General features: G+C 39.8%; 1 protein-coding gene across 8 annotated transcripts in view; it reads right to left on the bottom strand.

Annotated features, from left to right (window-relative positions):
* Positions 1-1,572: 1,572 nt before the first annotated feature.
* LOC110954147 (mitogen-activated protein kinase kinase kinase kinase 3) overlaps positions 1,573-23,709 on the bottom strand; it is a 68,619-nt gene continuing 46,482 nt past the window's right edge. For 4 of the 8 annotated variants that reach the window (XM_051959834.1, XM_051959835.1, XM_051959831.1 and 1 more), the window contains 16 exons: positions 21,126-21,177; positions 19,478-19,856; positions 18,097-18,203; positions 17,728-17,769; positions 17,047-17,131; positions 16,861-16,940; positions 15,148-15,208; positions 14,907-15,024; positions 14,637-14,695; positions 14,177-14,280; positions 12,003-12,174; positions 11,837-11,905; positions 11,632-11,724; positions 11,392-11,462; positions 8,314-8,369; positions 1,573-6,439 (listed from right to left, as the gene is read on the bottom strand). In XM_051959834.1, coding sequence (XP_051815794.1) covers positions 6,352-6,439; positions 8,314-8,369; positions 11,392-11,462; positions 11,632-11,724; positions 11,837-11,905; positions 12,003-12,174; positions 14,177-14,280; positions 14,637-14,695; positions 14,907-15,024; positions 15,148-15,208; positions 16,861-16,940; positions 17,047-17,131; positions 17,728-17,769; positions 18,097-18,203; positions 19,478-19,856; positions 21,126-21,177 — 1,636 coding nt within the window. In that variant the 3' untranslated portion in view covers positions 1,573-6,351. The remainder of the gene's footprint in view (positions 6,440-8,313; positions 8,370-11,391; positions 11,463-11,631; positions 11,725-11,836; positions 11,906-12,002; positions 12,175-14,176; positions 14,281-14,636; positions 14,696-14,906; positions 15,025-15,147; positions 15,209-16,860; positions 16,941-17,046; positions 17,132-17,727; positions 17,770-18,096; positions 18,204-19,477; positions 19,857-21,125; positions 21,178-23,709) is intronic. The other 4 variants (XM_051959836.1, XM_051959838.1, XM_051959832.1 and 1 more) reach the window with 3 other exon arrangements.

The raw sequence follows: 23,709 nt of genomic DNA, 5'->3' as shown, positions 1-23,709 counted from the left end.
TTCTGATCTCCACAAACTTTACTGTTCAGTGAAGAGAATCAAAGTTTGTTCAGGATTTCTAAAGAACCCACAGGTGAAGGTCTGAGAAGAACTCAGATGGATGGTCTAAATGTGAAATCAAGACTCATGGTCACAAGTTTTAAGGCTTCTGTTCACCACAAAGTTCAAACTAACACAGAAGTACTGAGAAACTTTTAAAACTTCAGTCCTCAGACTGTCTGAAGGTTCAAACTAACACAGAACTACTCAGGAACTGAGAAGATATCAGTCCTTGGACTGTCTGAAAGTTAAATCTAACAGAGATCGACTGTGGGACTTAGAAAATTTCAGCCCTCAGACTGTGTGAAAACTCAGGTCCTGAGGACTGGGGAGGTGTGGAGGCTTTGGAAAGTCTTGGAACTGAGGGTTCAACCCTCCAGCACAAAGGCTGAAGTCCAACCTCCTGAGAAAAACGGTCGAGACGAGACTTGAGTGAAAAAAAAACTTGAAAACGACAAAAAATAGAAGATAAATGCGCAAAAAAAAGAAAAATTAGTGTCTGAGTGAGTAGCTCAGGGGGATAAGAAGAGAGACTACCAAGTGGAAGATAGCAGGATCAAGACCCACCTCTGGCAATTTTCTTTCTTTGTCCAAGTTTTTCAGAAAATTCAAGAAGGGTCTGATCTTGAACCAGCAACCTGCAGCTCCATAGACAAACCCTTAACTCGTCGTCCCTTTGACATCGTAGTTTCTGTTCCTAATAAAGTGACGACATGGGTGGAGTCAGGGCGGAAAGTAGGCGGGGAGGTGGGTGGCGGCCTCCCCCCTCTACCCCCCACTGCCCCCCACTGCCCCCCTCTACTCCCCCACCACCCACACCTTCCCCTGCCCGACGAGTTTTTCGAAAATCCGAGTCTCGACGGGTTTTCTCGAGTTTTTGGCGTTTCCACCAGGTCAGAGGCAGAACAAGTTGTCATGAAGAGGTGTTGAAGTCGACGAGGATGGAGTGACTTTTTACAGCGACTAGAAGGAAGACGACTAGAAGAGCAGGTCTTTAACCAGCATCCCTAAAATCCATGGAGTCGCTCCAGAGAAATGAAGGAAGGTCAACTTTTATCAGCCTCCATCCAGATGTTCAACTTGAGATCTTTACTTTGAGATTTTTAGCACCACAAACCTTTAGTATCACACTTTAATGAAGTTGCGTTCAGGAGCGTCGGAAATCAGAGTATCAGCAATGTAAAATTTCCAACGAAAATTTATTTACTTTTTTTTGAGGGGGGGAGGGGTGTTTCACACGGGGTGGCCAATCAGATCAGTTTTCCAGCAAATTTTAAGATCTCAATATTCTACATATATCTTATTTCAAGAAATCATACCAAGCGATTTTCACATGTTCTATTGGCAGATTTTTTTTTCACTTATTTCAGGGTAAATGTTCCTTGAAATTAGTTTTTTTGTCTTGTTTTGAGAGGGGCATTTTTTTTTTTTCCAGTGCAGGTGTTTCTCCTGACATTAACGGAGCACCTCAATGCATCACAGCTGAACTAAATGAATAATTTCCAGGATAAACGACCACCAGACACTGAAAGCTTGAGCTCCTTCTTTTTATTGTGTTAACCTGTCATCTCATAAATCTGTTACACTTCTGAAACAAAATATAGGCAATTATACAGTATGTAAAACAAACCCATTTTTATTTTACACTATATACATTTCATAATGTTTGCGTCGCATCATGAAAACAAAAGACAAAGGTGATGTAAAAAGCGACAGTACAGAGGTGACTTAACAGAGTCTGAAGGCTAGGAGGAGACCTGGATCAAACCGACGCTGGAATAAACTCACAGGAACGGAATTTAATCTGCTTTGAGACGGCGTTAGCGACAGGAAAATCATCTTAATGCCAATTTAGTTTACTTTAGTGATGTCTAATTCATAACTTTAACACATCTGGTGATTTATTCCACATGTGATTTAATCCAAGTTTCAAAATCAGACGTGAACATTTCAGCAAATAGGAAAGCCGTGTCGGCGCCTGCTTTCATAATTACAGATTTATTCTGCGTCTACGATGGCAGAAGTTTACCAAACAGATCCCACATAAGCTTTCTACTATGCTAAAACGATCCCAGACGTGCACATTTTTAACGTTTTAAAGTCACGGAAAAACAAAAACAGGCAGGAGAAGTTAGAACCACTTGAAAAGGACGTTTTTGAAATCTCAAAATTTAAGATAAACTGTTTATATTTTTACAGAACATTCCACTAAAAATATTTTTTAGCGGAAATTTCTTTGTATTCATGATGAGTAACTTTTGTTCATTTCCACGTCGACTGTGATGAGTTTAGAGAAGATGTTTTAACTTTAGACGATGGCTGTTTTAAGAATCAGAAATGTTTGTTTTTTTAATCGTCTAGGACAAACGACGAGGTAGAACATCTAAATATGGCCATGAGGAGCTTTAACGACATATTTTGGCATTACATTAAAGGAATGTTTCTTTTATTTTTTCCCCAAACACACAAACTGTTAAACAGCTCCGTCATGCAGGACTGGTGGCACGAAATCAATGAAAAAAACTGAAGCTTTTTGACAATGATGGAGCAGTTTCTGCTTAAAAAACTGTAAATAAAACTTGGCTGCAGCCCTGAAGTCATAACCGGTCCGTTGGCAGGAAGCACGAGTTTTCTGGCTTAAATCACTCATTTGGGAAAGACATTAGATTTTTCTGAGATTTGACTGAATTCTAAATATTTAAGAGGAAAAAAACTGTGTTCAGCTGGAGCACATTTCTGGACTTGAAGATGGAACAAACAGATCTGACATTTATCTCTTCTGTAGATGTGGAGTAAGTCTTTATCGGCCACAAAGCAACACTTCTGCTTAAAAAAGTGAAATTTAGACCCTCAGAGATGATTTAAACTGTTGACATTCAGCTGGATTTGTTTAAGTTGAAGTTTTATCCACAAATAAATCCAATTAAAACAGCGAACTTCTGAATTTTCTGAACTTCCACTTCACACAGCTGTTAAAATGTCTTCTTACATTTTCAGCCTCAAACACATCAGAATTTCTCCTTTAGAGGCCCTTCCATGACATTTAGGGACACATTTTATACGGAGCTGAAGCTTGTGATCTTCAGTTTATTCAACATTTAAAAGAAAAACACTGGATTTGCTGTTTTTTTCCTGTTTTATCAACAAGATTCTAGTTGTTTGCAAAAATGGGGGGGGAGGGGGATCTTAAAATTACTCACAAGATGGCAGCAGAAGCAGGTTTTTTGGCTCTTAAAACAGAAAAAGACTGCATTTGTGATTAAATTTAGAGACGACACCACTCCCAAAGTGTCTCTACATAATATATCTTCAGTGTTCAGGTTGAGTTTCCAGCTGTACATGTGTGGAGAAAACGTGAGAAACTAAAGTCGTCGAAATCGAGTTTGAGCTCTGAAGATTCTACAGATTTTTCCCCTCAGTTAGGTTCATCTAAACTAGTGTTAAACAGAAGAAACCTCGAGTGTCACAGCTTGTAAGGACTGCTAGTGTACTGCCACTCACGCTGCTACACGCCACGCAGTGCACATCTACATGCATGTAGTGTGATCTCCGGTGCAGACGCCGGCCTTTAAGGAGTCACAGCGGCGACGGATGAAGCTTTAAACTGGATTTTAAAAACGTTACGGGAATAAATACATAAAAGGCTCGGACTCACACTGAAATGAAAATCTGATGAAAAGCACAAACTGGGCGACGCTTCCAGGGTGGATTCTGGACTAAAGTCATAAAATAAACAGGATAATGAGACTTTTCCTGGGTAGCTACAGATATTAGCTGCTTTTAGCTCAGTGTTTCACTTTAAATATGTTTTAAAAGCTAACAGTGCTTTTTCCCTTTCTCAAACAGAATAGGTTTTTGTAATTCCAAGTGAATTACAGTTAATTTTTAATCATTAAAATCACCTTTATTACTGTTTTAAAGACTTATTCTGGTGAAAACTGAGCTTTTTAACCTGTAAATGGATGCTACAGGTTGAAAAAGCCACAGCTGTGCAGCGATGATACAAAACAAGCCGACAGAACCAGAATCCTGTCAACGTTCAGGTTTTCTAAAACATTAAAACATGTACAGCCGAGTCACTCTAAAGCAGGGGTGTCCAACATGAGGCCCGCGGGCTTTTTTTGTTTGTTTTTGTCTGATTTTTTATCATTTGTTTCATTTCTGTTGTTTTGTTTCTCGTTTTTGCCGTTTTGTCTCCCTTTTGTCTCGCTTCTGTCTTTTGCTTTATTCATTGCTTTGGGGATCATTTTTGTTATATTTTGTCTTTTTTGCCTTGTTTGTCCATTTTTGTAACTTTTTCTGCCAAATTTGTTGTCCCTTTTTGTTTTGTTTCGTGTGGTTTGTCTCATTTTTTGTCATTTTGTTGCTCACTTTTGTCATTTGTGTCTCATTTTTGGAATGTTCTGTTGTTTTGCCGTCTTTTTTTTAAAGTAAATCCTCCATGGTTCAGTTCCAGGTGACTAAATGTTGTGTTCCTTTGTAGACACTGATCTGGAAGTTGTAATGTGGAAATGATAAACTGGGGCTGAATGTGGATGAAACTGAACTTATTTTTAACAAATTTCAAGTTGTTTAGGATGTTTTGTAATAAGTCTTTGTGTTACATTTTAATGGATGAAAGGTGCTATACAAATAAAGTTTGATTTGATTTGATTTGAAGTCTTTAAATGTGTCAGAATGTACGTTTTTTTGCACTAAATCAAATGAAATATGTGGAGTTGTGGATATTTCTAGGTTATTATGTTATAATTTTACTGGTCACTGGAGACCAAACTGGGCTGGATGAGTCTGACTTCCCTGTTCTAATATTACAAGCTGCCGTAGCACAGCGTTGAGTACAGTGTGCTCGAGATGCAAAATCTAAAAAGAAACAAGTGTGTAGAGTTACATCTAAGCAATCATAGAGCAACAAGGGATCCTTGTTGTTTACAAAAACTGTACAGGTGAAGCTTTAACACACTTCTTAGAGGTCTTTAGAGGTTTATCTTGGACTAAAAAGGGATTTTATTAGAGCTCTTTGTGTTTGAATGTTGCTTTTTTGGACGTTAATGCTTAAAACTATGGCTTAAAATGTTTATTTCTGAGTAAATCCAGCTTTTGATGTTCTTTTTTAAGCAGCCGTCACTCATTAAAGGCCGGATCTGAACGTGATGCACTCGTATGTGCATATTCTGTGTCTATGAACATACACACACACACACACACACACACACACACACACGGTCATATATTATAATGACATCACATTTGTTTATGAAATACATTTTTTTTTCTTTGTGCAAAATTTTTAACACCAGTGGTTCGATTAAAAAAAAAAGCATTAAAGAACAAATAAAGACGTGATTTTAAAACAGCTCTTAAAAACATGAACGGGACGATGGAACCCAATGGAACTCTGAACGTTGCCCCGACGACGGTTGCTATGGTGTGAACAGGCAGGAAGCCGCGGCGGCATCGGATGCATGCAGGGCGGCCGATCGAGCGGCGCCTCCCGGTCCTGACGCTTCGGCGGGAGTATTATAGGATAGCTGAAGCCGAGGAGGCGGCGGGCGGGGGGGCGTGGCTTTCTCGTCTCATGATCGGTGAAGGTGAATCTGAACGTTTCCGTCTCGGCGGTTTTACATCTGCGACTTTACACACGCCCTATCTACAACGACCGGCCCGCTTAGTGTTCGTCTCTGTCAAAAAAATACTACATTTATATTTACAACAATTAAATAGAGGTCAATTAAGCACTTGTGTGTGGTGTGAGGCGGCGGGGGATGGATGCCAGCGGAAAGCGGCGAAGCTTTTTTTTGTTTTTTTAGTCTCTTTTTTTTATCCTTTAAAATGAAAAAAAATGAATAAAACGGGATCCCGGTTGTTAAAGTTACGTCATGCCACAATAAATAAAGGAGGGAGGTTTTAAAAAAAGAAAGAAAATATAAAGGAAAGAGGGGAATGAGAAGGTTTTGTGTGCAGGATGGTCTTCTGTGAAGCTTTAGCACGAGAAGCAGTAGCAGTAGTAGTAGTAGTATGTGTAGAAGTAGTAGTAGAAGTAGTGTTGGATGCGCTTTTATTCCCAGAATGCAGCGGGGGGGGAATCAGGAAAGTCTTCTAAGGTGCAGAGAGGAGATTCCTCGTCTAGCTCAACCCAAACCGGTGCTTTTAAACCTGCTCTAAACACGACACGCTTCACTGACGACACCGCGGTGCTTTTCTAAAATCTGCTCGCCTGCCGGTCGCACAGGTGAAGGGTTGGTAGGTTAGCGGAGGGACGAGCTCTCCCCTGCAGTCTGCGATAGTGACGGGGGGAAAGTGTTAATGAGCGTCTCAGTAGCTGTTCTCGTGGCCCGCCAGGATGTAGAGGTTGCTGTGGGCTGTGGGGTTGTCCGTCGGCCGGCTCTCCAGCACCACCACCCTGCAACAAACACAAAAACAACGTCCAGATTAGCCTCCAGGAGCACCTAAATGCAGCCGTTTCACCCTGAAATTCCCAGCGTAGCATTAGGTTTTGGACAAAAATGACACAGCGTCGGGTAAAATGAAGAATCAAGGCCCAGGATTTAGTCAGAAACCCACACAGGAGACGGTCCACGGCTGCAAAAAGCCGGTTATTTGGAAGAAACGCAGCGGAGAGACAAAGTTTACTCTGCTTGCCCTCATAAAGCCGTTAACGCTCCTTTAAATGGACCCAAACACATTCACACATTTTTATTTAAAAGAGACTCTTGATAGAGAAAAGATAGATGCTAAAATCATCTCGATAGATTTCTGAAACATCCGACAGCTCCAATGAGTCTTATTTTTGCATTTTCTTTGCTATTTAAAATGTCAAATTGAAGATGTTTTAAAATTACTGAAGACAAATTAAAACCGACTGAACAAAAAAAAAAAACAATCAGGCACGGATGTCCAACATGAGGCCCGTGGTCCAAAAGCGGTCCTCCAGAGGGTCCAACATGAGGCCCGTGGTCCAAAAGTGGTCCTCCAGAGGGTCCAATCCGGCCCTCAAAGTGGAAAAACTCCAGAGAAGACATTAACTGCAGATTGTAAATTAGTAAAACTATAAATTTAAAATCATTTCCAGACCATGACAAGTTGTTTGGATCAGAAAGTAGAATACTGGATTGTTATTTTGTGTCTCATTTTTATAATATTTTCTCTTGCTTTTGATGTTTTTTTTGTCTTTTTCTGGGTCAGATTTTTGTCATTTGTCTCATTTTTTCTCATTTTGTTTCTTTTTTTGTAATTTTTGTCTCGTTTGTATCCAATTTTTTGTCGCTTTGTAACTTTTTTGTCTAATTTTGTCTGTTTTGTTTCTTGTCGTTTGTCTAATTTTTGTAACATTTTGTCTTGTTTTTACAGTTTTTTGGCTTTTTTTCTGACTTTTATCATTTTGATTACAAAGTAAATCCTCTCTGGTTCAGTTCCAGGTGACTAAATGTTGTGTTCCTTTGTAGACTCTCTGTGATCTGGGAGTTGTGATGTGGAAATAATAAACAGAGGATGAATGTTGATGAAACTGAACTAATTTTTCTTCAGAAACTTCAAGTTTTTCATGATGTTTTGCAAAAAAAAAAATTCCTTAACTGAACATTTTCAGAACGTACTTTTATGCTCTAAAACAGAGGAAATATTAGGAGTTGTGGTTATTTATAGATTATTATGCTGTGGTTTTACTGGTCCGGAACCTGAACTAAGATGAAATTATAAAAAGATGAGCAACATTTTTTTGAACCCATGATAAAGAAAGAGACCCTGGAAGATGTCGTCACAAATGGAAAAGTTATTGTGAAGAGAGGACGAGGCAGACGGAGAATGAAGATGACAGACGGCTAAACATGGAATGATCGACAGTCACAGGAAGCAAAAGATCGGATTAGATGGAGAGAAATGATCGGCTTCGCTGAACGGCACGGCACTGATTAATTGATTGACTGATTGATATCAAATTAATAACCAGAGAGATGATTTTAGTGTCTATATTCTGATGATTTAAAATCTTAAAATCCCCTCTGTCTCTCTCCCCCTTGGTCTAAACCCTCCTGCTGATAACCTCTGACATGAAGCAGACCTCCAGACCCCGACAGAAAGAGGCAGAGTTTGTGGCCGTCTGAGGCCGGTGAGCGGTGAGGGTACCTGGGCAGATTGAGGCCTCTGTCCTCAGTGTCTGGATCTCTAGAGTCGGCTCGTCTTCGGTGGTGAGACATCAGAGAGGGTGTTAACAGAGACCTGCATGTGTGTTTGTGTGTGATGAAGTGAGAACAGAGGATGTTTGCTGTCCTTTCTCACCTGTCTGATCCCAGTAGTCTAAAGATGCGTGTGCTGTCAGAGATCTCCTGAGTGATCTGAAAAATCAGAGAGAGAAAAGCAGGAAAGGTGAAAATGCAGGAAGGTGCAGTAAAATATTCATGGCTTGACCTTAAAAGCAGCAGAAACGAGTGAATAAAAGATCACTTGTTTATGCAGCCAGGTGGGGCTTTAAAGACTGTTTTTATGAAACTTCCACCTCAGAAAACATCCACAGATTTAGTCAGGAACAGCTGCTGCACGCTGAGGCTAAAATGAGAAACTTAAATTGAGGCATTTTTACATTTATCCTCAGGTTACAGTGAGATGAGGAAAGCTCCAGCAAAAAGTGAGAGTTTACTTAAAGAAAACAGGAAATCTGAGAGAACAACAACCTTAAACACGGATGTTAATGAATCACTTCTACACATTTTTAACTGCAACTCTTTCAAGTTTGTCCCAACACAAATGAAGAACAACAAACGCACACCATTATTTTTTATAATGCTGCTCATGTGTGATCTCATATTTATTATATTTGATCTCATAACCTCCTCACTGTACTGTGTGCATCTCGTCTCTTTTGCATTTCTTCTTCGAATTTTTTTATTTATTTATTTTTTTTACCAGGCAGAGTCATGGATTTAAAAATGCAAGAACCTGTGTTGGTGGAGATGTGTTCACTTAAATTTTTTTTGTTATACAATGCCAAATCAGAGCATAAATCATCTCAGGGTGCTTAGTAGAAGTTTAAGATCTTGCGATATTATTGAGAGAAGCCACACTATTCCCCGTTTAGGAAGTGTTTTGGTAAAAGTCAGGAGAAAAATCTGCCTTATAAGAAAAAGAAGCTTCCAGTGGACAGAGAAGAAAATCAACTTTGAGCTTTAATGTTCCCATGAGACACAAACAACTTCCATTTTTTTGGAGGAACAGATTCACAGGTGTGGAAGCTCATCATGTGGCCAAACACTAAAAAACAGTCTGTAATGTTGCGCAAATGAATAAATCAATCTTTCTGGCTTTCGTTACTTGCATGGATTTGATCTTATTCCATTCAACATATTTTAGAAAAAAGGTGAAGTGATGTTTTCTGTTCTGGCTCCATTTATATTTCTTTTTGTGTGTTAAAATTTGTTCATAGGGACTTTATTTGTTGTGTTGTGATGGTTTCACACTGTCCGGTTTATTTTGGTGTGACACCGGAAGTGATGCTGCCGACCACTTCCTGTCTAACGGCAACAGACAACGGCTAAGCTTCTTTTGTACCTGCCGCACTGTGTTTTAAGCCAGCACGGCCTGTAAGTTACTGGAATGATATGTTCTGCAAGCGTAAGCTTAGTACTAACTGCTAGGAGTTGTATAAGTTGTTTCATACCAGTAATTTATCCAAAATAATATGTTTTACGAGACGTTAGCATAGACGCTAATTAGCCGTTCGCTAGCGTTAGCCTGTTAGCCTTTTTTAGATGTACTCTGCTGTGTATAGTAGTCAGGAGACATTATGATTTATTCTTTACATATAAGCTTATACACAATATTCTGTTTCTTGTTTACAGTTTTACCATTCACTTTTTCATCAAAAATCCATGCCATGCATCCAGCAAATAAATAGGCGACAAAAGGAACAATGGTGTGGTTTTTTTCTGAGGTGATGGTTATCTGCCTGCCTAGCAAAGTGCGAGGGCAGGACATTTTCCTACAGTGCTTTTGGTCATTTTATCATTTCTACTTGATACTGCAACAACAGAATTTCCTCTTGGTGATCAATAAAGTGTCTCTATTCTGTTCTATTGGATTTATTTAATTCAAATATGGTTTTAATGCAGAGATAAAGTTAAAAGTCTGAACACAACTTCACAGTCAGACAGTAAGACTTACATGTGAATTAGCATGTCAGATATTTGTTTATCAGGTTGTGATAGTGTCATAATTTTAGATATATCTGTGGTAGAACTGTTGACTTTTCCCCTCAGTAAATATTCAGATCTGAAATATCTACACAACCTTCATCAACCTCATTCTGCTTCTGAGTCGAACAACAACTCAGTCCAAACAAAACTGCGTGTTACGAAGACAAAATTTGATCAAGTGGAACGTTTTCAAATGTGAAATAAACTTCCTTTCCATCAGTAACAGTGAGTTTACAGCTGCAGATGATTCTCAGCCTCCAGGCGCTTTTCATGAGGTTTATTTCCCTGTTGCCATCATCGCCATGGCGACATGAACCGCTGGAGAGACTGTTGAGAGTTCACGCCTTAACGTTACACCAGAGAATCTGCTCTGAGATAAAACTACAGCTGCAGAATGCGTGTCACTTTTTTTCTGGTATACAATTTGTACAACTTGTGTCCGAATCAGAAGTAAAAACGGACCGACTGAGCCGGTTTACAGCTGGAAAAAAAATCACAGGAGATGAGATGTTTGTGGAGGATTCAGAGATCAAAATGATGCAATGTTCTGCTGGAAAACAGAGACGCTTCTCACAGCAGACTGAAATGGATTCCGAGTGTCTTTAAACTAAATATATGCTGCTAAAATGCTGTCTCTGTGTTTTCAGTCAGTGTGAAATCTAACAAAAATCTGATCTGAGTAGTAAGTTTGAGCAGCTTCTTCTCTTCTTCATGTTCTTTCCTTTGCAGGGTTGGAGGATATGGTAGTTCTCCACATACTTCTATCTTCAGCTGTTCTTACTGCCTCACTGTACTGCATTTCTGTCCACTCCTTTATATTGTCTGTCCACATTGCTCTTGGTTGTCCTCTTTGCCTTCTTCCATCTATTTGTCCCTCTAATAATATTATTGATATGTTATTTTTTCTTATGAGATGACCAAAGTACCTGAGTTTTCTGAGTCTTAATGTGTGCTCTTATTTTTTATGTTGTTTAAGACTTCTTTATTTGTGATTTTATCTGTCCAGGATATTTTCAGCATTCTTCTATATGTCCACAACTCAAAGGCAAAGGCAGCTACAACCCACAAATTCACTGAACTCCTATTATAGTGAAAGATTGTCATGATGTCTACAGGTACATTTTCTTCTTCCAAACATTCACACAGATACACTCGCTATCCATCTCACCTCGTTGGTCTTGAAACTCCGTCCCTGCATGCCGTGTCTCCAGAAGGCCAGGACGCTGTCTTGGAGGCAAACTGCAAAAAAAAACAAACAAAAACAATAAAGATGACCACTTGTTTATGGATTACAGATCAGCTGGTGCACAATCACTGAAATGTTAATTCAGTTTCCCCTCATTCCTCGATTCTGGTTCCTCAGTAGTATTCTGTGATGGAACATGCTGTTAAAGTGTTTCTCCTTTACCTATGGATTCAATCTGGAAGTTGAAGGTGAGCTCAGCCGACAGCTTTCTGCTGGATTTCAACCGGCCCTGGAGGTTCACGATCTTTATACACCCTGCAGGAAGAGAGCAAAGACGAGCAGCTGAGTGAAACCGAAGCTGCTGCAAAAACTTCTGCACTCTGATTAAAAACAGTCACAAACATGCAAACATATACGAGTGACTCACTGTCGAGGCAGACGAGGATGGTGTCCCTCTCTAGCTGAGTGACGTGGATCACGCATGTCTGTGGCGTGTCTGCAGGGAGCAGGACGGAAGCAGAGGGTTAGTTTGGCTCCAGAAGCATTTAAATGATGCTGGTTTCACAGAACAGAACCACTCGGGCTGTTCTCACCTGCTTCTGTGAACCAGGAGGAGGTAGAGTTGGGGTTGACGGTGCCGAACCGGACCACCTGGTTGAGCTCGGTTCCTTTACTGACCGCCACACAGATCAGAGGGTAGGTCTGCTCCGGGACCACCAACATCTCAAAGACCTCCAGCGGACACGGCAACGGGAAGTCAATGTTCTGTGGACGAAGAGACGCTTTAGAAGTCTGACTACTGCAAGTCAAGAAATCTTTATTGTCCCCGCGGGGCAATTTTTGGTGCAGCAAAAACACAAACAATCCAGCACAATAAAATGCAACAGTAAAATACAAAACAGGAAGAACAACAACAACAGTGATCAATTAAAATGTAATAAGATACAGAGATAAAGATAAAACCCAATAAAGTTAAAATGACCACAAAGTAAAGTGCATTATAAAAGTGTTAAAAACTGTCAAGTGTCCTCCCACTTTCAATGATCGGTGATTCTCATTGACGATTTTTCTGAGAGTTTGTGTGCAGTTTCCCCACTTGAAAAAGGATGTTCCTCTACCCAGGGTTTGAGCAGGACTTCACTCCTGAATCAGACAGTTGTTTCTTTCTTTTCCCTCTTTTATTTTGCAGTGGTCGTAAATTCATGAGATACAGAGGTGAATTCCAGCTTCCATAAGTCCATACGCTTAGTTCTTAGATCAAGCTTGTTAGATCAAGCTTGTTAGATCAAGGTGAGAAACCGGCTGCAACCCGGATTTTGTAGATGAAACCAGTCCTGCACAGTTTACCGCAGATCTCGACGCTTTTCCTCAACAGAAACTCACGGCCACTTTGAGTGCGGTCACTCCATCTCCGTTCCTCCTCAGTGCTGCGTGTGTCCCCTTTTATGCCGCCGGTGGCAAACCTGTAGCCGCAGATTGGTTCCGCCCCAGCTAAGTGTAGCACCTGTGTTGCTTCTTGGAGTTTTCAGCTCCCTCCAGTTTGTCTTGACAAAAATCGTTCATTATTAAGAAGGCCAATGGCCAATGGGACCCATGATTTTTTTTTAATCTGTCTGTCCTACATCTAGGCACTTGAAACACATCTAGATGGAAGCACTCTGAATTCAGAAGCAAGAGGGTGACTTGGGTCAATCAGGACGAATTTTGCCTTTTTTAAAGATCTAGTTTTATATAGGACAGAAATATCAGTCAGTGGAGTGCCAACAATTTTGCTGCATGTTTTGACTGTGCCTTGGAGTCTATTTTGGTTTTTAAGGTTGACTGAGCCAAAACAGCAGATAAAAGCAAATGTCAGGACAGACTCGATAAAACATGAGTAAAACATATACAGAAACTTAGTTTCTATCTTTATATTCCTGAGCTTCCGAAGGAAATAAAAGCGCTGGTTGTCTTTCCTGCAAACAGCATCAACCTGATGCTCGAACGACAGCCTGTCATCAATTACTGCAAACTGTCAGCAGGTGAAGCAGGTTACTGTGGAGCTATAAACAGACATTTTCAAGCGGTATAACATAACAAAGCCCCAAATTAAAGCTGTACAGTTAATATAAGTCTACTAACAATCCTGAATGTAACTTCACACAAGTAAATAAACTTGGTCGACTGTGATTCTGAGGTTTTAAAAGCAAGCTGTAAATATTCTGCTCTTAGAAAACAGCCCAGTCAGATAAAATCAGTCAGTTTTTGAGTATTAGAATGCCTTATTCTACCCTCTCCAAGTAGTTTTTGGTCACCAGATGAGGAAATTTGGACACAATTTTGTTTTAATTTTGCACGTAGAATGCATGTCTGAATTCATAAGGTGAAAAAGAACCTTATTTTAAATTTAACTCTGGCGCAAAGATTTGTGCATTAGCATAAATTTAGAACAACTTGGACGTAAAAACAATGAACATAATCTGTCCTTAAAAACTGATGAATACTTGTGATAAACAGCTGTTATCCCAATAGTGATTATTATGAATTAATGAGTCTGATTTCAAATTCATCTGTGTTTAAATTTACTCACAAACGCAGCATAACAGACCCTTAAGAGAAAAGTTCGGAGTTGGTTGCAATTTTTAAAATTGACATTATTATAATCTTAAGAGCTGAAATTCATTTTTTCTTTTGAATCAGAAAACTTTGCCAGTATTATGAAAAAGTGCCTGTTTGTTTAATGTTTCTATTTTGTGATAAAATGAACTTTTAAGTGAGTAAAACTGACCTTGATGAGCATGAACTTCTGCATGGGCTCGACCCACTCCAGCAGCATGACGCTGGACTGGAAGGCTCCACACAGGTACTTATGGCCGGTGTACGGGTTACGAACTGCAGGGAAACAGCACAAGTTACTAAGAAATTAAAATGTTGCTTCTTGGTTTCTGTGTGGAATAAACTGTGAAATGTTTATATCTTGTAAAGACTAAAAAAACTACACTTTGCATTGAATTTTTTTGAAGTGCTAACAGAAATATTCTGCACGGTTTCTATAGGATGCTACAAAGATAACACCAAAAAAACACGTCATCATACTATCTTTTATACCGTTTATGTACCTTATTGTAACAGGCAAGAACTTACTTCTGTTAAATAAATCCAGTCCTGAACTTGATCTACTACAGATCCATAAAATGAGCAGTAGGACAAATAATAAAAAAATAAAACTACCTTTCGTTTGAACTCACCTACGCAGCACTTTTGGCACCCTTTAGTGTCTGGAATCTTATTGGACACAGCAAACTTCCTACAATCAAACAAAAAAAAAAAAGACACATGCATCAAAAAAAGAACAGAAGCTCACAAAGCTGCACTGATGAAGTTATTTTAGTTCCAGTGACGTAAGACGGTAAAGCAAACGGGTGTGAAGTATAAAATACACCTGATCAAATGAACTAAACAACAGGAAATAAGAGCTGGTGAATAATTGACAGCGTGAACTTCCTGGTTGCAGCTACCTGGGAATCATCTTATCAGGCAGCTTGTGTGTGGGAATGGCTACAGGCAGCTTCTGGAGCTGTCGGGCCTGTTCGAACAGACCGCTCAGACTGTGGGAGTACAGCTGGGAGGCTTTTCCTGCAGCACAGAACAGAGGAGAAGGTTAGAACAAGGCCGACGTGAGAACAAAATAACTGAAACAAAAAAAAACAACAATCAAGATGACGCTTAAGCCGACAGTGAACTAGTGCTAGGACTCACCAGATATGGAAAGAAGACAGTTGTTCATGACGTACAGCCAAGTACACCGCCGAGGGAAGAGCTGCACCAGGCACAGACAGAACACACTGAATGAGCACTACGGTGGAACAAAACTCAGAAAAGTTCGCTAGCTGTAGTTTTCTATTTGCAAACATCATAATTTTTTCACTCATAAAACTAAAAGCAGGAACCAAAACGATCATATTTTTAAGAAGCACACAGGAGGTCCTCCACTCACGTTCAGTTCCTACAGATCGATGCAAATCGATTTTCTCTTACATTTTTTATTAACAGAAACTGAACGGCAGTAAGAGTAGAATAGAAACTTTATTTCAGACTGACCGTCAAGGTGGTCCATATCGTTAAAATAAAATACACACATTAAAAAAATAAATAAATCTGTGTGCATATTTCTAATGTGTATTTTATTTTAATGATATGGACCACCTTGACGGTCAGTCTGAAATAAAGTTTCTATTCTATTCTACTCTTACTGCTGTTCAGTTTCTGTTAATATTTCTTGTTTTTAGTATTCATATACATCTTATGCCTGTGTTATCTTATTTTTCATATTTAATTCTTATGTCTTCTAGACATGGGGGCGGCACAGCTCGGTGGGTAGAGTGGCCTTCCGGTTGCGGTTCGATCCTCGGCCCGTCGTGCTCATGTCAAGGTGTCCCTGAGCAAGACACCTAACCCCTAATTACTCCTGGTGGGTCGTGGTTAGCGCCTTGCATGGCAGCTTCCACCATCAGTGTATGAATGGGTGAATGTGACGTATGATGTAAAGCGCTTTGGATAAAAGCTCTATATAAATACAACCATTTACCATTTTAGACACTGTATACACTGAGACACTTCACTTTTAGAAACTTGCATTCTTTGTTATTTCCATTGTACTACTAACCTCTGTGTAATTGTGCATATTCCACTAACCTCTGTTTATTCTATTGTACTATTGTATTGAAAATAATTTCCTTCGGCATGAATAGAGTAGATCTTATCTTGTATGTATGAAGATAACAGAATGTGTTGACCTTCATGTGAAATGATTCATAAGTGCATGAAAGTCGTTGGTATTTGTGACTTTTATGAAGAACCGATCAGATGCACAGGACGGCTTTGGTTACATTTTCACTGGCATTCAGATAAGATCTACTCTATTCATGCCGGAGGAAATTATTTTTCCAGAGTACAATACAATAAACAGAGGTTAGTGTAATATGCACAATTACAGTGTTTCATCATATTGTAGTGACCCTCTATGATGAACGACAAAAATGAAATAAAAAAACAGCAAAAACGAAACACAAAACAGAGGTGAGCAAACTAAACATGGCACATTCACTGACATTAGGAACTGAACAATAAAAATCAAAACCTCAACATCAACATCAGTCCGTTACAACGTCTAATTTCACTTCCATGGAGACGGCTTTCCTTTTCTTCCAAGCATCAGAAGAGACTGACTTATGCTAGGAGCCATAATGAAGGACAAAAAGTTAGTGAATGCAGCACAACCCAAGGTGGAGTACAACCAGAGAATGGAAACGAAGCCGTGTGATAGCGCCACGTAACGACGTATTCATCCGCTCCACTCATCAACTAGTTCCACGTATCCAGTTCCGACACAATGACAAAACGCCGTAGGCCGAGGACGTCGTAAACCGAGGACCCCCTGTGTTATTACACACTTAAAACCTCCAGTCTCACCTGTTCCATCGTCGTCTCGTGCAGCTCATTTAGATTTAACGTGTAGATTCCCTCCTCGGCTCCGAATATCAAATACTGGTCTGGAAAACATTTCAGCAGAACTTATTGCAAAGCAGCAGCTAACATCAGACGCCCGTAAAAAGAGACGTGGCGGCTTGAAAACGGCCGTCGTTTTCATTTTCGTACCTCTGGTGTCGGGGTTGATCCATGAAGTGGCGCAGTGGATCTTCAGAGGACAGCCGTTGAACACCTTGGAGAAACACGCACCCATCTGCAAATTAGATCAGAACAAGATCAACACAAAGGATTAATATCTTCATTCAGATTTAGAAGAGTGTTTGGTTCTATTCTGACTGCTATTGAGAGGAAAATGCTCGAACAAAACGCCTTGCAGAGCTACAAATTCTGTTTCCACAGGGTGTTTGCTTTGTGTTGTTTACCAGAGGAGCAGATTATTATGTGGTGTTCTAATTTGATTTAAGATAAGTTGGGATAAAATTTGACTGATCCCAAAGAAAATGATCTGCCAGATATTGCTCAAAACGTTAACATAAGAAATGAGTGCCTAAAAGTTGACAGAAATAAGATATAAATATATATGGAAGCTAAAATAAGGCTAGAATAGAACTAATTCTGGCACTTATACTGAGGGAATAAGTAACATTACACATGAAAATGAAATAATGAAATGAAATAAGACATCTGAATTTACTGTTTTGGGGCATAACCAACTGAAAAGTCCAATACAAAGCCACAAAGTTATGAATTAAGTGCTAGAATGTTTCCTATAACGTTGTGCAACGTCAGGGACAAATAAAACAAGAATTTTCAAAATAAAAGAGGTAAAGAAAAAAGACTGATACTCACATGGACTTTGGGTGTTGGAGGGAGACCATTACTGATCGGCTTCTGAGGCAAAGACAAACACAGATTAAAAACACGATTAAAACGAAACGCGAGATGCTGCAACCTGACGGGAAGGGAATAAAGAATCCGAAGACAAACGTAATGATTCAAGACTTAGTTATTGTAGCACAAACTGTGCACAACGGGGAAATATAGTGGAATTTAAGAAAACTAAAATCACTCTTTTATCATCTCTTTCCACATAAATACTATGAATTATAATAAACCTAGTGCCTGGCCTTTCCTCTCCACCCCAGGATGATGCGCGTTATGATGATTTTTTTTTTTTAATTCTGCAAAAACATCTGATGCAAACCGCCGTCTACTCACCGGCACGTCCTTCTTGTCTTTCCGTATGGGGACACTAGGGGGCATGGTGGACTGCCTCTCTGCTGGACTGTCCCTCTCTCCGTTGTGGGGAGAGTTCAGCCCGTTACCTGGAACAACACAGACAGCAGCTCTGAGCGTTTAAACGACAGAAAAGCCGCGAATGTAAAGACATGCTGAAGCCTCACACACACACCGACACACTCTCATAAACGTCGTTGGCTTTAACGAGAACAATCTGAGCCGTAAAGACGGAGAGAAGAAGTCAAACGGTGAAAAAAACGACGACAAACTACTGGGAGCAGAGAGGGAGGGAAGGAGGGAAGCTAGCAAGAAGAATACAGAGGATCAAATAGAGTCATGAGCGAAGGACGGTGAGAATTTATCACATTTGGTCAGTTAAGTCTTATTTAGTAAAACCAGTGTGTATGCCGTACTTTGGTGCTACAAGGTTTGAAAATAAAAACATCTGCCACCGTGTTTCAGAGGAAAAGACTTCAGTGCAGGTTTGCTGGACCGTTTCAGCACAACTACAGCTTTTATTCTGACTAGAATTAACCACATCTTCCAATTTTTAATTTTAAATATCTCCTCAAAAACAGACGAGCTCTATGTTCTCTCAATCAATTGAAATAAGCAAAGAGAGAGATCGAAGTGGCACGTCACTGTTAACTATTCAATCGTGAGATAAACTAGCAATATAAGAACAATTTTACTCTAAACTTCTGTCAAAGTCATTAAAATATATGATAAAAATGTTTAGCTTGACTAAGAAACTAGAAAATGATCGATACTGATGTAAACAGAAACCTTCAATAGAGTCCAGTCAAGTTGCCTGAAATACACTCATGAAAGTGGAATTAAAAGCTCATTTTGTTCTGTTTTGATGTTTTTTACTGTTCAATAAAACAGCTTGGTTATTAGTTTTTAGAATTTAGGAAATAGAACAAGAAAATCTGGTATTTGGCACAACATGAGAGCTGATATGAACTAAACTCTTTGTTAAACAGACGATATCATTCCCTGCATCTTTCATTTCTTTGTGATTAGTCCGAGTTCAGCCAGGACAATGTTTTCTCCTCTTCTTTCTTCCTCCTAGGAAGCGAGGGGGAGCGGCAGCAGCTTCTGATTGGTTAAAACAACCAATCAGTCTTCACAAAAATGACTCTGGAGACAAACAGTTATATTGAGCGGGAGCTGATGAACGGAAGGAACTACTAACAAACAAAAAAATTAAAAAGCATTACTGTTAATGGACTCAATGGAACAGAGAAATCAATCAGACCAGGAGGACCGACTAATGGGAGACCACACAACCAATCGCGGGGTGAGGGGGACGACAGGGTCTGCGGACACTACCCGTCTACCAATCGGCTGCTCTTACTCTCTTCCTCCTCTTTTTCCTGCTCCTCTTTCACCTCCTTCAGCACCTCCCACGCCTCCTCCAGCTCCTCCTCAGTGTGAGGCGTGTGGAGCCACTCCCAGAAATGCCTAAAGCTCCCATCATCCTCTGGGGCAGAGCGCTCCACGTCTCTGCGCTTCGGGCTCTCGTTACCTAGGCTGCTGCGGCGGTGGGGCGGCAGCTTGGGGGGCGGCGGCCGCGGCGGGACGTTGGAGGCGGGCTTGGCGGGGCTCGGCGTCTCCGGGACAGGACAGCGTTTGATGGTCCCTCCCCCTCCGCCGTCGTCCTCGCTGTGCGATTGGCTGTCGTCCTGTTTCTGCTGCTGTTGAGGCGGCGCTTGGGACGAGCAGATCGACTTGGGCTGTGGGAAAGACAACGAAGACAGTCAGCTGGTTTTTCACACTCTGAGCAGGAAAATCTTTTAATCAGTCCCTAAAGGAATACACGATGTTGCGATCCCAACAATTTATGCAAATTCAACCAATCCCCATGAATTATGCGTGACATTGCAATGTTGTCCAATCACCGCAACTTAGGCCCGCCTCCCTTTAGTTCCAATCCGTACGCACGTACGTCACCGAATTCACTTCCTCGTTTATGGTTTGAAGATGCAGACATGTCCCATTCTAATGTCTCTCATTTACCAACAAAATTACTGCTAAAGACGTGAAAAACAATTCCCTGATGTTCTTCACCAAAGCGGAGCTGAACTGTTTTACAGCCGTGCAATATTGTGGTGGAACACAAACAAAAATCACCGACTGACAAACACTTTTCTACCAAAACATATCAGGAGAACGTCTGGAAGGAACAGACCACAGACCAGACAGATCACCGTGATGATAGCTGTTGATCCAGACCTCTACCAGACCAGTACCAGACCAGTACCAGACCTCTACCAGATCAAATCTACCAACCACTTCCTGTTAAACCAGCATCTGGCTGCTGCTAGTTTCCCACTGTGGTGTTCCAGCTTGTGGAAATGGTTTCAAGCGTCAAAGAGTTAGTTTAGGAAGAAATTAAATGTCAACTAAAATGTTGAAACATGTTCTAAAAGATGGAAAAAATGCAACTTTTAAGCAACTATCACTGTCTCCTGCAATTTCATCGCAACAAATACGCGAAAAACATCACAACTTACATCGTAATTACTTTTAACCCTTACCAGGCCATGTTTCTGGAGAAGCACATATACTAAAACCACCTAATCCATAAAAATATCGCTCAAGTCCTGCGAGGTTGCATTGTTGTAGACGTTTGCCATTTTAAATTTCGGCCGGTACGCGGCCCCGATAAAAGCTTCGTGATTGCGGCTTCGTTATAACGGCTCATACGGCTTTATCGTTTGAAATAAGCAAATTTGGGGCCAATGTTTATATCTTACCAAACACACATAATTTTTATGTTAATTAGCAATCATAAAAAGTCACACGTGTTGAGCCGAGAACGTTCGGTTTCGGCTGTGTGTACGAGTAAGCGGGAACGAGTATACTCGGTCCTGGCTCTTTAAGGGTTAAAAGCTGCCGTGAATTAAGGATTTTAGGACGCAAAGATCTGGAAAAACGCCACGAAATCCTGGAGGGACTGATTAAAACTGACGAGTGTGACTGAGGCTGATGTGTTCAGGTACCTTAGGAGGAAGCGGTGGAGGGACCTTTGGCCTCATGATCGTGCTGGATTTGCTAAAGGATGAAAAACAGAAAATATAAGACACTCAAAAACGACGAACAATACACACATTTGCCAACAGAGGCTATGGTTTGAACTTGTCATTTTAAAGCAATTTTTGGTTTAATTATACATGATGAATTCTTACAACAAAGTCTTATTCATCCATTTAAAAGTAAAATTGTTTTACAGGAGAACAGACAAGATGTGGTGTTTTATGAAGATGTTACAACAAATGCCAAAATGACAGGTAGAACCACAGCCTGACACTACTTCACAAGCTTCAAAGGTTAACCACTAAACACAAAGTGAGACTGAACAGAACACAAACGGAGGAGGAGAATGTGTGAAGTCTCTGAGAACGGAGTGCTGATGCAGACAGACAGCATTACTTCTTTTCTCATTTAAATCAAGGTATTTTTAAAGTTTTAAGGACCTGTTAATGACTTCATTTACATTTTAATCAACGCTACATTCGCAGAGACCGACACCATTTGTTAATGAATGAGAGACGGGGAACCAATCAGAGCACACGTCAGAATGGACACAGAGGTTTGGAGCCAATCACAGTGAAGACATTCAGCTGGATGGTCGGCGACAGAAAGACACACAGAGAAGCTTTAAACAGTGTCAGTCAAAATTAATCTCTAACTGACAAAGTTTACACTTTCAGAGCTGGAAACTAAGGTCTGCTTATTAACTCTGCACTCAAACTATGAGCCTGTTAGGGGAAGAAAACAAATACTGGACGGGAAAATGAAGCACGTGACAATAAGAGTATTTTGGGAGAACACAAAAGGACATTAAGGAAACACCTAAACATGCAGAAAAAGCATGGGTTCTCTCCATCTATCGATCCTACGCTGACGACTCAGGCAACAGGAAACAGAACTTATCCGTGAACATTTCCAGGAGCAGAGTACATACACATTTGTTGTCTGTGACCAGCATTTTCTAAAAGCTCGCTGTTTAGGCCTTTAGGAGGTGATGTTTGTGTAATTCCTGTTCAATACTGGTTTAGGATTTATTAGAATGAATGCAACAAAAGAGCGGCAATGTCACGCAATTCTGGATAAATGACATGCAAGAAAAACCATCTGCTATCTGTGATCATTTGAACACTTTGCAGTTGCTGTATTTGACACAGTTTTAGTGGGTGTATGTTAAAATGATCATCGTATATTTGCTGCAGGCTGAAGAATATGAGTTACAGACTGAGACATCTTTACAGTAAGACAAAGTTGGATTTAAAATAGTTTGCTTTGATTTTCCCTTCATAGAAAAACCGTAGCTCCTGTGATTTAAATATTACACTTGGCATTATCGTGATAACAGTTCAGCGGTTGTTATCTTTGTCTAAATGCTAAAATTTTTGTCTGATGGTCTAAAGCAGGGGTGCAGAAAGTACATTCTGATAATGTTCTCATTTAAGGAATTGACTTTGTATAAGAAAAATCATGAACAACCTGAAGTTTCTTAAGAAAAATAAGTTCAATTTCAAAAATATTATTTCTCATTTTATCATTTCCACGTTCCAACTTCACAGAGTGTCTACAAAGAAACAACGTTTAGTCACAGATATCTGGAACAGAACAATGCCGTTATTTTACTTTATGTCAGACAAAAAAGACAACATATTTGAAAAAATTACAAAAATGAGACAAATGACATGAAACAACATAAATACAAATGACAAGTTACAAAGCGACAAAAAATTATACAAATGAAACAAAACTACAAAAACAGAGGAAAAAACACAAGCAAGACAAAAAGGGAACACAAAATGTCAAAAACGACACAAAACAACGAATAAAGCAAAACACAAAATGACAAAAATAAGACAAAAAAACACAAGCGAGACAAAAAGAAAACACAGAACGACAAAAGTCAGACAGAAAAACCCACAAAAACATGACAAAACATTCCAAAACTGAGGCAAAAACTGCGAAAAAGCAAAACACAAATTGACAAAAATAAGATAAAAAACACAAGCGAGACAAAAAGGAAACGCAAAATGACAAAAACAAGAGATAAACAACAAAAGTCAGACAAAAAAACCCACAAAAACATGACAAAACATTCCAAAAATGAGGCAAAAACTACAAAAAAGCGAAACACAAATTGACAAAAATAAGACAAAAAACAAAAGAGAGACAAAAAGGAAACGCAAAACGACAAAAAGCGAGAAACCAAATGACAAAAACATCAGACAAATGGCAAAAGTCAGACAAAAATATTCCAAAAAACAAAAATAAGACAAAATATGTCAAAAATGAGGCGCAAAATGACAAAAAGAACAACGAGCAATCTAATATTTTCCTTGCCAAGGTCTTGAAATTATTTAAAATTGACAGTTTTACTAATTTACAATTTGCAGTTAAAACCTTCTCTAATTTTTACACTTTACAAAGCCGTCCCGTGGGCCGGATTGGACCCTCTGGCGAAGCGCTTTTTGACACCCCTGGTCTAAAGATTTAAGGAGGAATGTTCTAAAAAATGGTTTCACAGCTTTCTTTCATATTTACATTGACTGTTCTTTTCATTTT

This window comes from Acanthochromis polyacanthus, chromosome 15 (genome assembly GCF_021347895.1).
Source record: "Acanthochromis polyacanthus isolate Apoly-LR-REF ecotype Palm Island chromosome 15, KAUST_Apoly_ChrSc, whole genome shotgun sequence".
NCBI lineage: Eukaryota > Metazoa > Chordata > Actinopteri > Pomacentridae > Acanthochromis > Acanthochromis polyacanthus.
The sequence above is the reverse complement of the archived record's forward strand: the minus strand, read 5'-3'. Positions and strand labels throughout refer to the sequence as shown.